At 46.1% G+C, this 12,741-nt stretch overlaps 1 protein-coding gene across 2 annotated transcripts in view; it reads left to right on the top strand.

Annotated features, from left to right (window-relative positions):
* Positions 1 to 470: 470 nt before the first annotated feature.
* The window catches only part of LOC133390539 (cytochrome P450 2D6-like), a 29,701-nt gene continuing 17,430 nt past the window's right edge, over positions 471 to 12,741 (top strand). The window contains exons 1-2 of one of the 2 annotated variants that reach the window (XM_061639333.1): positions 471 to 1,125; positions 12,164 to 12,335. In XM_061639333.1, the coding sequence (XP_061495317.1) occupies positions 913 to 1,125; positions 12,164 to 12,335 (385 nt within the window). In that variant the 5' untranslated portion in view covers positions 471 to 912. Of the gene's footprint in view, positions 1,126 to 1,899; positions 2,047 to 12,163; positions 12,336 to 12,741 lie in introns of those variants that run through there. The other variant, XM_061639334.1, reaches the window with a different exon arrangement.

The following is a 12,741-nucleotide window of genomic DNA, read 5'->3' as shown; positions in this document are numbered from 1 at the left end:
AAATTCACTAATAGGCAAAAAACCTTGCGGTTTAAGAATGTACCTATAGCCACCAGATATTTCTATCAAACTTTACAAAGCAGGGAAATTGGGCAGCTATAGTGAATACACCAGGGGAGCAGGAGACCTGACCTCCTCTCTGACATATTGTACTGCCTTACAAATTTGTCAAAATGCAAGCACAATTTGGGTTGGTTCACAGTCCAATCCACTTCCTGTGTAGCTTGGAAGAATCCGGTAACCTGCAAATCTGGGTGCCTCAGAAACTATAGTAAGACGCACAAAAATGAATGTATGAGCAATGACAGCTGTACAGTAAGTACTCTGTCTTTGAAAAGCTGCTGTCTCTACAAAGCTTCAAATGAGGTAGGAGCACATTGTTTACAGTCTGGATATGCCCATAGAAAGTAAGCGCAGTATTCATGCTGAACCATTATATTAGCGGTGATGAAGCCCAGACAAGGAGAATAGCAACTGTCATTCAGTATCCACAGCTGCAGAGGGGGAAACAAGCTGGATGAATCTGCCCAAATACTCTATCCAGTTTATTGTTAATTTTTTAAAAAATTATGCCTGTAGGCAGGCTCTAAAATTTATTTATAGCTGCTTCCTAGGTAACATGCAACGAGAAATCTGGGCTCCTGGTACGAAGAAGAAAGGTTTATTTTATGAGAGCTGGACTATTATTCAGTGCCGCTCCCACAAGATTTTCATTGGCTGTGGTAAAAGACTACCAATTGAGAAACCTGAGCAGGAAGCTTCTTTCTTGGAAAAGAGGACGTAGAGGAGAACAGGAAGGAACGGCAGCTAGAACAACAGCACACACGGGACCAAAAATAAAAAGAGGCTGAAAGCTGAGAGAGGAACGGAAAGGAAAACAGAAGGGGATTTATCCAGAGCAGCAAAAAGATCATGGATCTATTCCTATGGTTGCCCTCCCTCGTCACAGCTGTATGGAACAAGCTTTCCCTGCTGGGAGTCTGCCTCCTTTTTTTCATCTTGTCTTTTGATTTCATGAAGCGTAGGAGGCGCTGGAGCCATTACCCCCCAGGGCCAGTCTCCCTGCCCTTCGTGGGCACCATGTTGCAGATTGACTTCAAGAACCCGCACCTTTCTTTTACCCAGGTAAGTGCCTGTAACGGCTGCTAACAAAGAGCCCTGGGGCTGCCTGGGAAGCAAAAGCAGAAGCTAAGGAAGCCCATACGTGCCCAAGCAGTTTTTAAGCTAGACTGTACAGCCCAATAAAAGGCAACGCTCGGGGTGTATTTCCCACACCCTCAGTTCTTCATTAGCGTGCTAAACTGGAAGGTGACAAAGCAAAGTTGCAGAGACCTTTTTTTTTAGGTACTGTTGCGTTGCTAAAGGCAAAGGTAAAGGTGTCCCCGCACTTGTAGTGCGAGTCGTTTCCAACTCTTAGGGTGACGTCTTGTGACGTTTACTAGGCAGACTGTATATATGGGGTGGGATTGCCAGTTCCGTCCCCGGCCTTTCTTTACCCCCCCCAGCATATGCCGGGTCCTCATTTTACTGACCACGGATGGATGGAAGGCTGAGTGGACCTCGACCCGTTTTATCGGAGATTCGACTTCCTCCTTCCATTGGAATCGAACTCCGGCCATGAGCAGAGCGTCGGCTGCGTTACCGCTGCTTATTTATGTTATTTATTATTTGATATATATCTCGCCCTTCCTCCCAGCAGGAGCCCAGGGCAGCAAACACAAACGCTAAAAACACTTTAAAACATCATAAAAAGACCTTAAAATACATTAAAACAAAACAACGTTGAAAACATTTTTTTAAAAAAGCTTAAAAAACATCTTTTAAAAAAGGGTTAAAAACATATTATTAAAGAAAACATATTAAAATATAGTTCATGCACCACACTGTCTCTGTCTCTAGTATGGATAGGCAGGAAAAGCAGGGGTCAGTGTGGAATGGAGGCAATGTGGTGTGTGGACTGCAGGGGACAGACATAAAACTGCTTCACATCTGCCCCCCTTCAGAACTACCATCTGGAATCACACTCTAACAGTTTGAGCAGAGAAGGTGAGTATTAATATTATCTCATTAGCCCTGGAAATCTCTCTTGTTTTGCACAACTGCTCTGGAGTCCAGAAAATATGCCAAACAAAAGTGTGTTAAAAACTCCTGATTAAGATTTTGTTTTGTTTTTAGTATTATAGGATATTGATGTCTTTAACATTTTAATAAAGCTATTATTTACAGGTCTGAGCCAACTAAAGTTAGTCATGCTTAACTTCTGCTGAAGTCAACGATTAAGCAAGTTGAGGCAAACTTGTCCCATGGATTCAGCAGGCCTTAAGCACAATTAACTTTGGTTGGATCTGTTCTTATAATTGCAAGAAGTATTCCTAACATAGATAGGCATATTGTGTGGAACTGGAGGGTTCAAAGAGGAGCAGCAATAATTATTTCCATGAATTGTCATTTTGTGATCCTGCCTTTGCAGGGGAAACCCAGAATATGCATTTTTGAATCTCAACATAGTCTGGAGTCTGGGTGAACAAAACTGGAATCCCCATTTAAGCTGCTTGAAGACACAAGAGAGTGTTTGGTAGTTGTAACCAGAACTTCTTTAGAATTATTTATAAGTTTTCCAGTATGGGACAAGTATGGGGATATAGATGCTTATGACTCCAAGGATAGGTTCTTCTTGCTTTCTAATTTTTTGTGTAAGCTAAACTAAATGCTTCCTGTTTTATGTGGCACACATTGATTTGCATTCAAGTCAGATATGCACAGAGCTGGAAAAGAAGGTCCTGGTTTACTCATGAAAACTGAGGGAATGGATGTCTTTGCTGGATCTATTAGTAGGTAGATATATTTTTCAAAAACATATGGCAGACACATACTGTGTTTTCATTTTTCACAGAGTGGAAATAAAACCAACACTATTTATAGCAAGAGTGAGGAAACTATGGACCTCCAGATGTTGCTGGATTACAACTCCCATCATTCCTAGCCATTGGACATGCTGGCTGTGGCTGGGAGTTGGAGTCCAACAACATCTGGATGACCATAGGTTTCCTATCCCTGACTTAAAGTCACAGATAGAAACTTCAGTGTTTCCTGCTTATACCTGAGTATTATAATGCAGCCAACGGGATTGTTCTCTCTCATCCCTAGCAGTGTTTGCCAACCTCTTTCGATTACTTCTACCTACCAAATCTTATTATGAATCCTAAACTCCATACTTGTATAATTCAATTATGATAATAAGATGACAAAAAAGTATTATGCTCCAGAATAAAAGCTTGAAAATGTGGTCCTAATGAGTGACATTCTTGATGAGAGTTTATTGTGGCTGCCTTGACTCATGGTAATAGCTTGGAAGAACAAGTAAGGCTGTGCCAGGCATGGGTGAGGTGATTCTGTGATTGCTGAGGCAGTCCATGAAATGGGTCTGCCTATTACTGAAAGCTTAATTGAAGTGTAGCTTTATTGGAGATAAATGGTTAATGTACTGTACTCTGCTTGATGTATTAAAGTGGTTGCTCACTGTTTATTTTAGTAGAGTTTCTGGTTTTAAAGTCCATCATCCCCAAAGTTTGCAATATCAGCAGTAGCCTTTTTCTTTATTTGTTGGATACTTTTTTTTCCACCTTACAAAGCTTTTATCTGGCTCTGGTAGCCGTTTTCATTATCTATGTATGTAATTAAATAATACTGCTACAAACAGTTCTGCTCCAGGGATGCCTGACTTCAGGCACCACCTAGCAATGCCACGAGCAATCTGTACATAGATTTTAAATGTTCTGAAACCTTTTGAGAACACACTTTAATACACTGGATTTTATCAATGTATTCCTTAAGTATACGTGTTATACTGTATGTTATATCTGGTAACCTCCAGATTGGGCTATTTCAATGCACTCTATGTATGGTTGCCCTTGAAGATAATTTGGAAACTTTTAACAGGTCCAAAATGCAGCGGACTGGTTTCTGGATGGGGTTCCATTTAGAGCTCACATAATCCCCTTTTGAAAACAGCTGCACAATTGCCAGTTAGTTTCCTGAAAATTCAAGGTGCTCACATTAGGTCCCAAATATCTGAAAGACCACCTCCATCCCTACAGCCTTCTTGGGGGTTAAGATCGGCAGAGGGGGCTTTCTTGGTAGTTCCGCCACCCTCAGACATGTGGGGAAAGGCAACCTGGGAGAGGAAGCCCCTAAATAGTGGAACTCCCTCCCTGTAGAAGTGTGTCTAGCATCTTAGTTGTATAGCTTTTGCTATATGCTGAAGATGTACCTTTTTTTGCTTTGTTTTGTTTTGTGGGACCCACTTCATTTGCTAAATGCATACTTTTATTTATTTATTTATTTGTTAAATTTCTATACCGCCGGACTAGCGGTGTACAACAGAAAAATATAAAATACAATAAAAATCCAATAGTTCAATATAAAAACATGTAAATGGGGTCCATAAATCTAAAATCAATTTAAACACATTTAGAGACTAAAAACTAAAATGCCTGAGAATAGAGGAAGGTTTTAATTTGGCGCCGAAAAGATAACGTCGGCGCCAAGCGCACCTCATCGGGAAGACTATTCCACAGTTCGGGGGCCACCACTGAGAAGGCCCTAGTTCTTGTTACTGTTGAGGCTATTTTTAGCACCTGCCAGAGCAGTGTGTTGCTCACCTCAATTCCCGAGTGGAAGTGCAAGCTGAGGAGAACCTGATTGACCGCTGGGATTTCGGCCAGGTACCAAGTAACACACACACACACACAACATCTTGATCAAGAGTGGCCCCAGTCTTAACAGGCACAACAGCCTGGCAAGAATGAAGACTCCGTTTATTTTTACAGATGCCAATATATAATTTCTATAAGCAAAACATCAAGAATCATCAATAAACAGAATGTAACATAACATATGAGACAAATAACAGACCCAGGCCACACATCACTGGCTTGTATCAGATGTCAGGATGTTCATTCTTTGGACTCATGAGCAACATGTTCCAAGATAAGGGCCTGAGAGAGGGGGTGTTTTGACACTTTATCTCCTCAAAACATTGTGTTGCCGCCTGGTAGGCACCTCCAGGGCTAATTTCCCAGGAAAGGAAACGAAACTTAGAACAGCTGTGCTTCCCCTCCCGTTCCCTCAGAGTTCCATCGTGCTTTGCAACATTGGTTCACAAAGCCTCACAAGTGCCTCCGATTTTATTCCTAACATTACCATCCTCCGAGCCTCCCTATGAGTCGGAAATCGGAGGAGGGCCTTCGATGTTGAGCATAGTGAACGGGCAGGTTCATATCGGGAGAGGCGCTCCAGCAGGTATTGTGGTCCCATGCCGTATAAGGCTTTATAGGTTAAAACCAGCACTTTGAATCTGGCCCAGAAGCGTATTGGTAGCCAGTGCAAGCGGGCCAGAACAGGTGTTATATGTTCAGACCGCCTGGTCCTCGTTATCAGTCTGGCCGCTGCATTTTGCACAAGCTGTAGCTTCCGAACCATCTTCAGAGGCAGCCCTACGTAGAGCGCATTGCAGTAATCCAATCGAGAGGTTACCAGAGCATGGACAACTGAGGTGAGGTCCTCTCTGTCCAGATAGGGATGTAGCTGGGCTACCAACTGAAGGTGGTAGAACGCATTCCATGCCACCGAGGCTACTTGAGCCTCGAGTGACAGGGAAGGATCTAAAGTTACTCCCAAACTACGAACCCGCTCCTTCAGGGGGAGTGTAACCCTGTCCAGAACAGGGTGAATGTCCACCATCTGATCAGAGAAACCTCCCACCAACAGCATCTCAGTCTTGTCTGGATTGAGCCTCAGTTTGTTAGCTCTCATCCAGTCCATTATCGCAGCCAGGCAACGGTTCAGCACATTGACAGCCTCACCTGAAGAAGATGAAAAGGAGAAGTAGAGCTGCGTGTCATCAGCGTACTGATGGCAGCGCACTCCAAAACTCCTGATGACCGCACCCAGCGGCTTCATGTAGATGTTAAAAAGCATGGGAGACAGAACTGACCCCTGCGGGACTCCATATTGGAGAGCCCACGGTGTCGAGCAATGTTCCCCAAGCACTACCTTCTGGAGGCGATCTGCAAAGTAGGAGCGGAACCACTGACAGGCTGTACCTCCAACTCCCAACTCCGCGAGCCTCTCCAGAAAGATACCATGGTCGATGGTATCAAAAGCCGCTGAGAGATCAAGGAGGATCAACAGAGTTACACTCCCTCCGTCCCTCTCCTGACATAGGTCATCATACAGGGCGACCAAGGCTGTTTCAGTGCCGAAACCGGGCCCAAAACCCGATTGAAATGGATCTAGATAATCGGTTTCATCCAATAGCGCCTGGAGCTGGCCAGCAACCACTGGTTCCAAGATCTTGCCCAGGTATGGAACATTCGCGACTGGTCTATAGCTATTAAGATCTTCTGGATCCAAGGAGGATTTTTTCAGGAGTGGTCTCACCACCGCCTCTTTCAGACGGCCAGGGACCACTCCCTCTCGTAAAGAGGCATTTATCACTTCCCTGGTCCAGCCGGCTGTTCCATCCCTGCTAGTTTTTATAAGCCAAGAGGGGCAAGGATCTAGTGCAGAAGGGGTTGCATGCACCTGTCGAAGCACCTTGTCCACGTCCTCGAGCTGAACCAACTGAAACTCATCCAATAAAACATGACAAGACTGTGCTCTGGACACCTCATTTGGATCAACTGCTGTAAACTGGGAGTCCAAGTCCCGGCGGATGCAAAGGATCTTGTTCTGGAAGTGCCCAGCAAACTCATTACAACGGGCTACCGATGACACTATCATGTCCTTAGGGCCAGAATGAAGTAGCCCTTGGACAACTCTAAAGAGCTCCGCTGGGCGGCAAAGGGATGACTTAATGGTGGCAGCAAAATATTGTTTTTTCGCCACGCTCACCGCTCCTAAGTACAACTTAGTAGAGGCACTTACCAGTGCATAATTGCATCCATCGGGAGTTCGCCTCCATCTCCGCTCAAGCCGCCTCCTATCTTGTTTCATCGCTCTTAGCTCTGGAGTATACCAAGGAGCTGTATGAGCTCTACACAGGAGAGGAGCAATTGTGTCAACAGCCCGGGTCATCTCTGCATTCCACAGTTCAACCAGGGCTTCGACAGGATCGCCAGCCTTATCAGCCGGAAAATCCCCCAGAGCCCTTTGAAAACTTTCAGGATTCATTAGTCTCCAGGGGCGGACCAATTTAATAGGTCCCCCACCCTTGCAGAGGGGAAAAGACGCTGTATGTCTAAACTTCAACAACTGTTCTCTTATTGGCTGGAATGGGTTTTACCAGGTAAAGACCTACCTTTTCTTCCAGGCATTTGATAGACTGAGATGATATTTTGATTTAATATGCTGCCAAACCTTCCTGTGGCTGCATGGGATTGCTATTGCTTTCTTGTTGTTTATTGCTATGTGTTGTATTTGTTTTTGTTTTAACATTGTATAAGTTGCTTGGGACCTTTGACTAATAAATCTTCTATATTATTTATTTATTTATTGCATTTATATACCACCCCATAGCCAAAGCTGTCTGGGCGGTTTACAACAATTAAGAACATGAAAAACAAGTATACAAATTTAAACCATACCAAATTAAAACCCATACAAACCAATAGGCTAGTTAAAACACATGCAATTCAAATGCTGTTAAAATGCCTAGGAAAAGAGGAAAGTTTTGACCTGGTGCCAAAAAGATAACAGTGTTGGTGCCAGGCACACTTCATCAGGGAGATCATTCCATAATTTGGGGGCCACCACTGAGAAGGCCCTCTCCCTTGTTGCCAGACTCCCAGCTTCCCACGGAGTAGGCACCCAGAGGAGGACCTTGGATGTTGAGTGTAGTATAAGAGTGGGTTTGTGTTGGGAGAGGCGTTCCATCAGATATTGTGGTCTCAAGCCATGTAAGGCTTTATAGGTTAAAACCAGCACCTTGAATTGAGCTCGGAAACATACAGGCAGCCAATGCAAGTGGGTCAGAATTGGTTTTATATGTTTGAACCTTCTGGTCTCTGTTACTAATCTGGCCGCTGCATTTTGCACAAGCTGCAGTTTCCAAACCGTCTTCAAAGACAGCCCCACGTAGAGCTTATTGCAGTAATTTAACTCGAAGGGAACCTGAGCATGGACAACTGAAGCCAGGTTATCCCTGTCTAGATAGGGGTGTAGCTGGGCCACCAACCGAAGTTGGTAGAAGGCACTCTGTGCCACCAAGGCTACCTGAGACTCAAGTAACAAAGATGGTTCTAGGAGAACCCCCAAACTACGAACCTGCTCCTTCAGGGGGAGTGTGACTGTGACGCCCTTCCCTGGCTCTCCCTGTCAGGTTCCTACCTGCTCGTGGCTACTGCCTTTCACTAGGCACCACCAGGGCCTCCACCAGTCCGGACTGTCCTTTTTTATGGTTTCTCTCCCCGCTCTAGCACAGATCTCAATAGATCCCCCTGCTAGGCAGCACCACCAGTCACGTCCTATAACCAGTATTCCCAGAGACTCTGCCTGAGTCTCTCTCAATCAGGTTACCTCTGTGACTGCGTGCTTAAGCTGTCCCAATCCCTTTGATCTATATAGAATGCATATAATTCTGGGTTGCTCTGGATACTTGTGGTGTTATATTCTTCCCTTCACCGCTGCCACCAATTGTTACAGTTTCCCTTCAGCCTTGGTAAGTACCTTGCCCTCCCCTCTGGTCTGTATATTCCCCAGCCAAGGATCAGGCCTCCGGTAAACCAGAATAGTGTTTATTAAATATTAGAAATAACAAGATTACTTTATAAAGGCACATAAGCATATGGTTTCATCTATTCCTGTGATACTTGTCTTAGTATTAATCCGAACTCCACACTCTCCTCACATCCACCTCCAAACACCCAGCTCCAAACACCTCTCAAACACCTCTAAAACCCACCAACGTCCACCCAGATTCAACTGTCATCCTTCCATTTATACTCTCAGCCATCCAAACACTCAGCCAATCATCCAGCATTCTACTGCTCATTTACTCCCCCCTCCTCTTTCATTCCACTTACCACATATCTTCTATACAAACAGCACTTACCATATATACATTAATACAGGAACATCACAGTGACCCCTTCCAGGACAGGTTGGACATTCACCATCCGGTCAGAAGAATCACCCACTAACAGCATCTCAGTCTTGTCTGGATTGAGCCTCAGTTTATTAGCCCTCATCCAGTCCATTGTCACAGCCAGGCACCGGTTCAGCACATTGACAGCCTCACCTGAAGAGGATGAGATGGAGAAATAGAGCTGCGTGTCATCAGCATACTGATGGCAATGCATGCCAAAACTCGCATCTAGTGGTTTCATGTAGATGTTGAATAGCATGGGGGACAGAACTGACCCCTGTGGAACCCCAAACTGGAGAATCCACAGGGCCGAGCAATGATCCCCAAGCACCACCTTCTGGAGCTGACCTGCCAAGTAGGAGCGGAACCACTCCCAACTCAGCCAGTCGTCCCATGGATACCATGGTCAATGGTATCAAAAGCTGCTGAGAGATCAAGGAGAATCAACAGAGTCACACTCCCCCTGTCTCTCTCCCGACAAAGGTCATCATACAGGGCGACCAAGGCTGTTTCCGTGCCAAAACCTGGCCTGAAACCCAACTGAAATGGATCCAGATAATCGGTCTCATCTAAGAGTGTCTGGAGCTGGCCCGCAACCACTCGTTCAAGGACCTTGCCCAGGAATGGAACATTTGCCACCGGCCTATAGTTATTAAGATTTTCTGGGGTCTCTTCAGAAGTGGTCTCACTACCGCCTCTTTCAGGTGGCCAAGGAAAACCCCCTCACGGAGAGAGGCATTAATCACTTCCCTGGCCCAGCTGGCTAATCCATCCCTGCTAGCTTTTATTAGCCACGTAGTGCAAGGATCCAGCACAGAAGTGGTTGCACGAACCTGTCCAAGCACCTTGTCAACATACTCAAGTAGTACCAACTGAAACTCATTCAAGAAATCGGGACAAGGCTGTGCTCTGGATACCTCACTTGATTCACCTGCTATAAGACTTGAGTCTAAGTCCTAGCAGATGCTAAAGATTTTATCCTGGAAGTGCCTAGCAAATTCATTACAGTGGGCCTCAGATGGTTCTACCATGTCCTTGGAGCCAGCATGTAATAGCCCCTGGACAATCCTGAAAAGCTCCACTGGGTGGCAGATTGATGATTTAATAGTGGCAGCAAAGTATTGTTTTTTTGCTGCCCTCACTGCCCCTAAATACAGCTTACCATAGGCATTTACCAGTGTGCAATTGCATCCACTAGGAGTTCGCCTCCATCTGCACTCAAGACGTCTCCTATATTGCTTCATTGCTCTCAGCTCTGGGGTATACCATGGAGCCGTACGAGCTCTACACAGGAGAGGGCGCTCAGGAGCAATCATGTCAACTCCCCGGGTCATTTCTGCATTCTACAGTTCAACCAGGGTTTCGACAGGAGCACCAGCCCTATCAGCCGGAAAACTCCCCAGAGCCCTTTGGAAACCATCTGGATCCAGTAGTCTCTGGGGGCAGACCAACTTAATAGGTCTCCCACCCTTGCGGAGGGGAAAAGCTGCTGTAAGTCTAAACTTTCAGCAAGCAGTGATCTGTCCATGACAGAGGGACTGATGGAAGGCCCTCCACATTCAGATCACCAACTCCATGTCCAGTTGCAAAAATGAAGTATAGAGTATGCCCTGCTACATGTGCTGGGCCAATGGCATATTGGGACAGTCCCGTGGTTGTCATGGAGACCATGAAATCCTGAGCTGCACCAGATAAGGTGGCCTCGGCATGGATGTTGACATCCCCCAGAACCACCAGTCTGGGGGATCTCAACAGTACACCAGAGACCACCTCCGTCAGCTCAGCTAGAGAGTCTGTTGGGCAGCGGGGTCGGCGGTACACCAACAGAATCCCCAGTCTGTTCCGCTGACCCAACACAAGGTGCAAACACTCCAGACCAGTAGTCACATGGACAGGGTGCTTGCAGAGGGAGATGGAGCTCCTATAGACCACAGCAGCCCCCCCTCCCTGACCCTTAGGTCCACCCTGATGCTGAACCAGGTACCCTAGTGGGCATAGCTGAGAGAGACTGACTCCTCCCTTCTCACCCACCCCGGTCTCGGTTATACATGCCAGATTGGGTGCCTCATCCACAGTTAGATTGTGAATGACGGAGATCTTACTATGCACCAATCTGGCATTTAGGAGCAGCATCCTGAGGCCTGAGAGCTGGCTGATAGGGCAACCAACAGACCTGTGGGTGTGGGGAGGACCAGAACAAGGCACAGCCATTAACTGCCTGGGCCGCGTTTCCCTTCCCTGGCAAGTCCTCCTCACAATGCCATATCTCTCTCCTCATGTCACTACACTAATTGGGGGCCCCTCAAGTCCTCCCACTTGGCTCTGAATCCTATCTCCTAGGCATACAACTCAAGACCCACCAGTCCCACAAAAAGCCAGGCAGTTTGCAGAGCAGAAGTCCTGGGTACCTGGGGTGTGATAGCCTGCAAAGCAGAAGTCCAACAGGGAGAGGGCAGTGGTGGCAGCTGAACAGCAGCAACAAGCCAGCCAGCAAGCAGGCAGGCCGGCAGCAGCAGCAGACGGCTCTGCTTCTTCCCTGGGCGGTGGTGGCCCACTTCCTCCTGCAGGCACTGGGTCTGCAGTGGTTTATTCCCAGCTGAGAACACTGCCAGGACCCGGAGGGGAGGGGATCTCGCTGAACCTCCCGAGGCTGGCAAAGGTGTAGCAGTTGTACAGGATGCAGCGCAGGGAGTCTGAGCAGTGCCACAGCAGGCAGAAGCTCCCCTCACCGCTGCCTCGCTGCCTTTCAGGGTGGCAGCTGCCACCCACCCCACTGGGCACCTCCACGGTTCTTGATGATCCACGCCGGCGAGAGGAAGCTGAACCTGCAGATGGCCACGAGGCAGGAGGACAAGAGGACCCAGAAGCAGCCTACACCGCTGAACATCCTCGGGAGGAGAGCGGTTATGAATTATTATTCATAACAACAAAAACAACAATAATAATAACTTGTTTTTAAGATGGTAATGGTTTTTATAATTGTATATCATATTGTTGTAACTCTCCCTAGAACATTATGGTGAAATGTGGGTAAGAAATCTTATAAATAAAATAAAATATTTTTTCTTTTCTTTACAGTTAAGTAAGAAATATGGGAATATTTATAGTCTACAAAATTGCTGGAAGAATATGGTGGTACTGAATGGTTTCAAGGCAGTGAAAGAAGCTTTAGTCGATAAATCGGAGGATTTTGCTGATCGACCCTACTTTGCTGCATACCATCATTTGGGATATGGAGAAAACAATCAAGGTATGTCTGGAGTCCCAGGTTACTGGAGGAAATGAAAGGGAGTGAGGCAGTTGGGAATCCTCAGCCACCATTTGTCAGCCTAGCATTGCAAATGTGTGTTATGGAACATCAAGTCCTGTCCCCTTAGTATCACTTGCAGGTTCTGGGGTAGTCAGCATTTTCCCTGGAGACTTATTCAGAAGCTACTTACTTCTGCCAAGTGTAATGCATAAATTAAGCTTTTGAAAGGAGCTGTCATGACCCTGGACTCTGACCCCTCTCTTTTAGAGAAGAACTCTGAAGATTCAGACAACAGAGAAACTGGGTCCTGGAAGCTCCCCAATAAGCAGTCTTTCAAGAGAGCCTTTTTTCAAAATCGTGCACAGCCCAAGTTCCATAGAAAGCATTTCATTCACATTGGAACACA

The sequence above is a fragment of the Rhineura floridana genome, chromosome 8 (genome assembly GCF_030035675.1).
Source record: "Rhineura floridana isolate rRhiFlo1 chromosome 8, rRhiFlo1.hap2, whole genome shotgun sequence".
Taxonomy (NCBI): Eukaryota; Metazoa; Chordata; class Lepidosauria; order Squamata; family Rhineuridae; genus Rhineura; species Rhineura floridana.
Note: the sequence above shows the minus strand (reverse complement) of the source record. Positions and strands in the feature narration are given on the sequence as shown.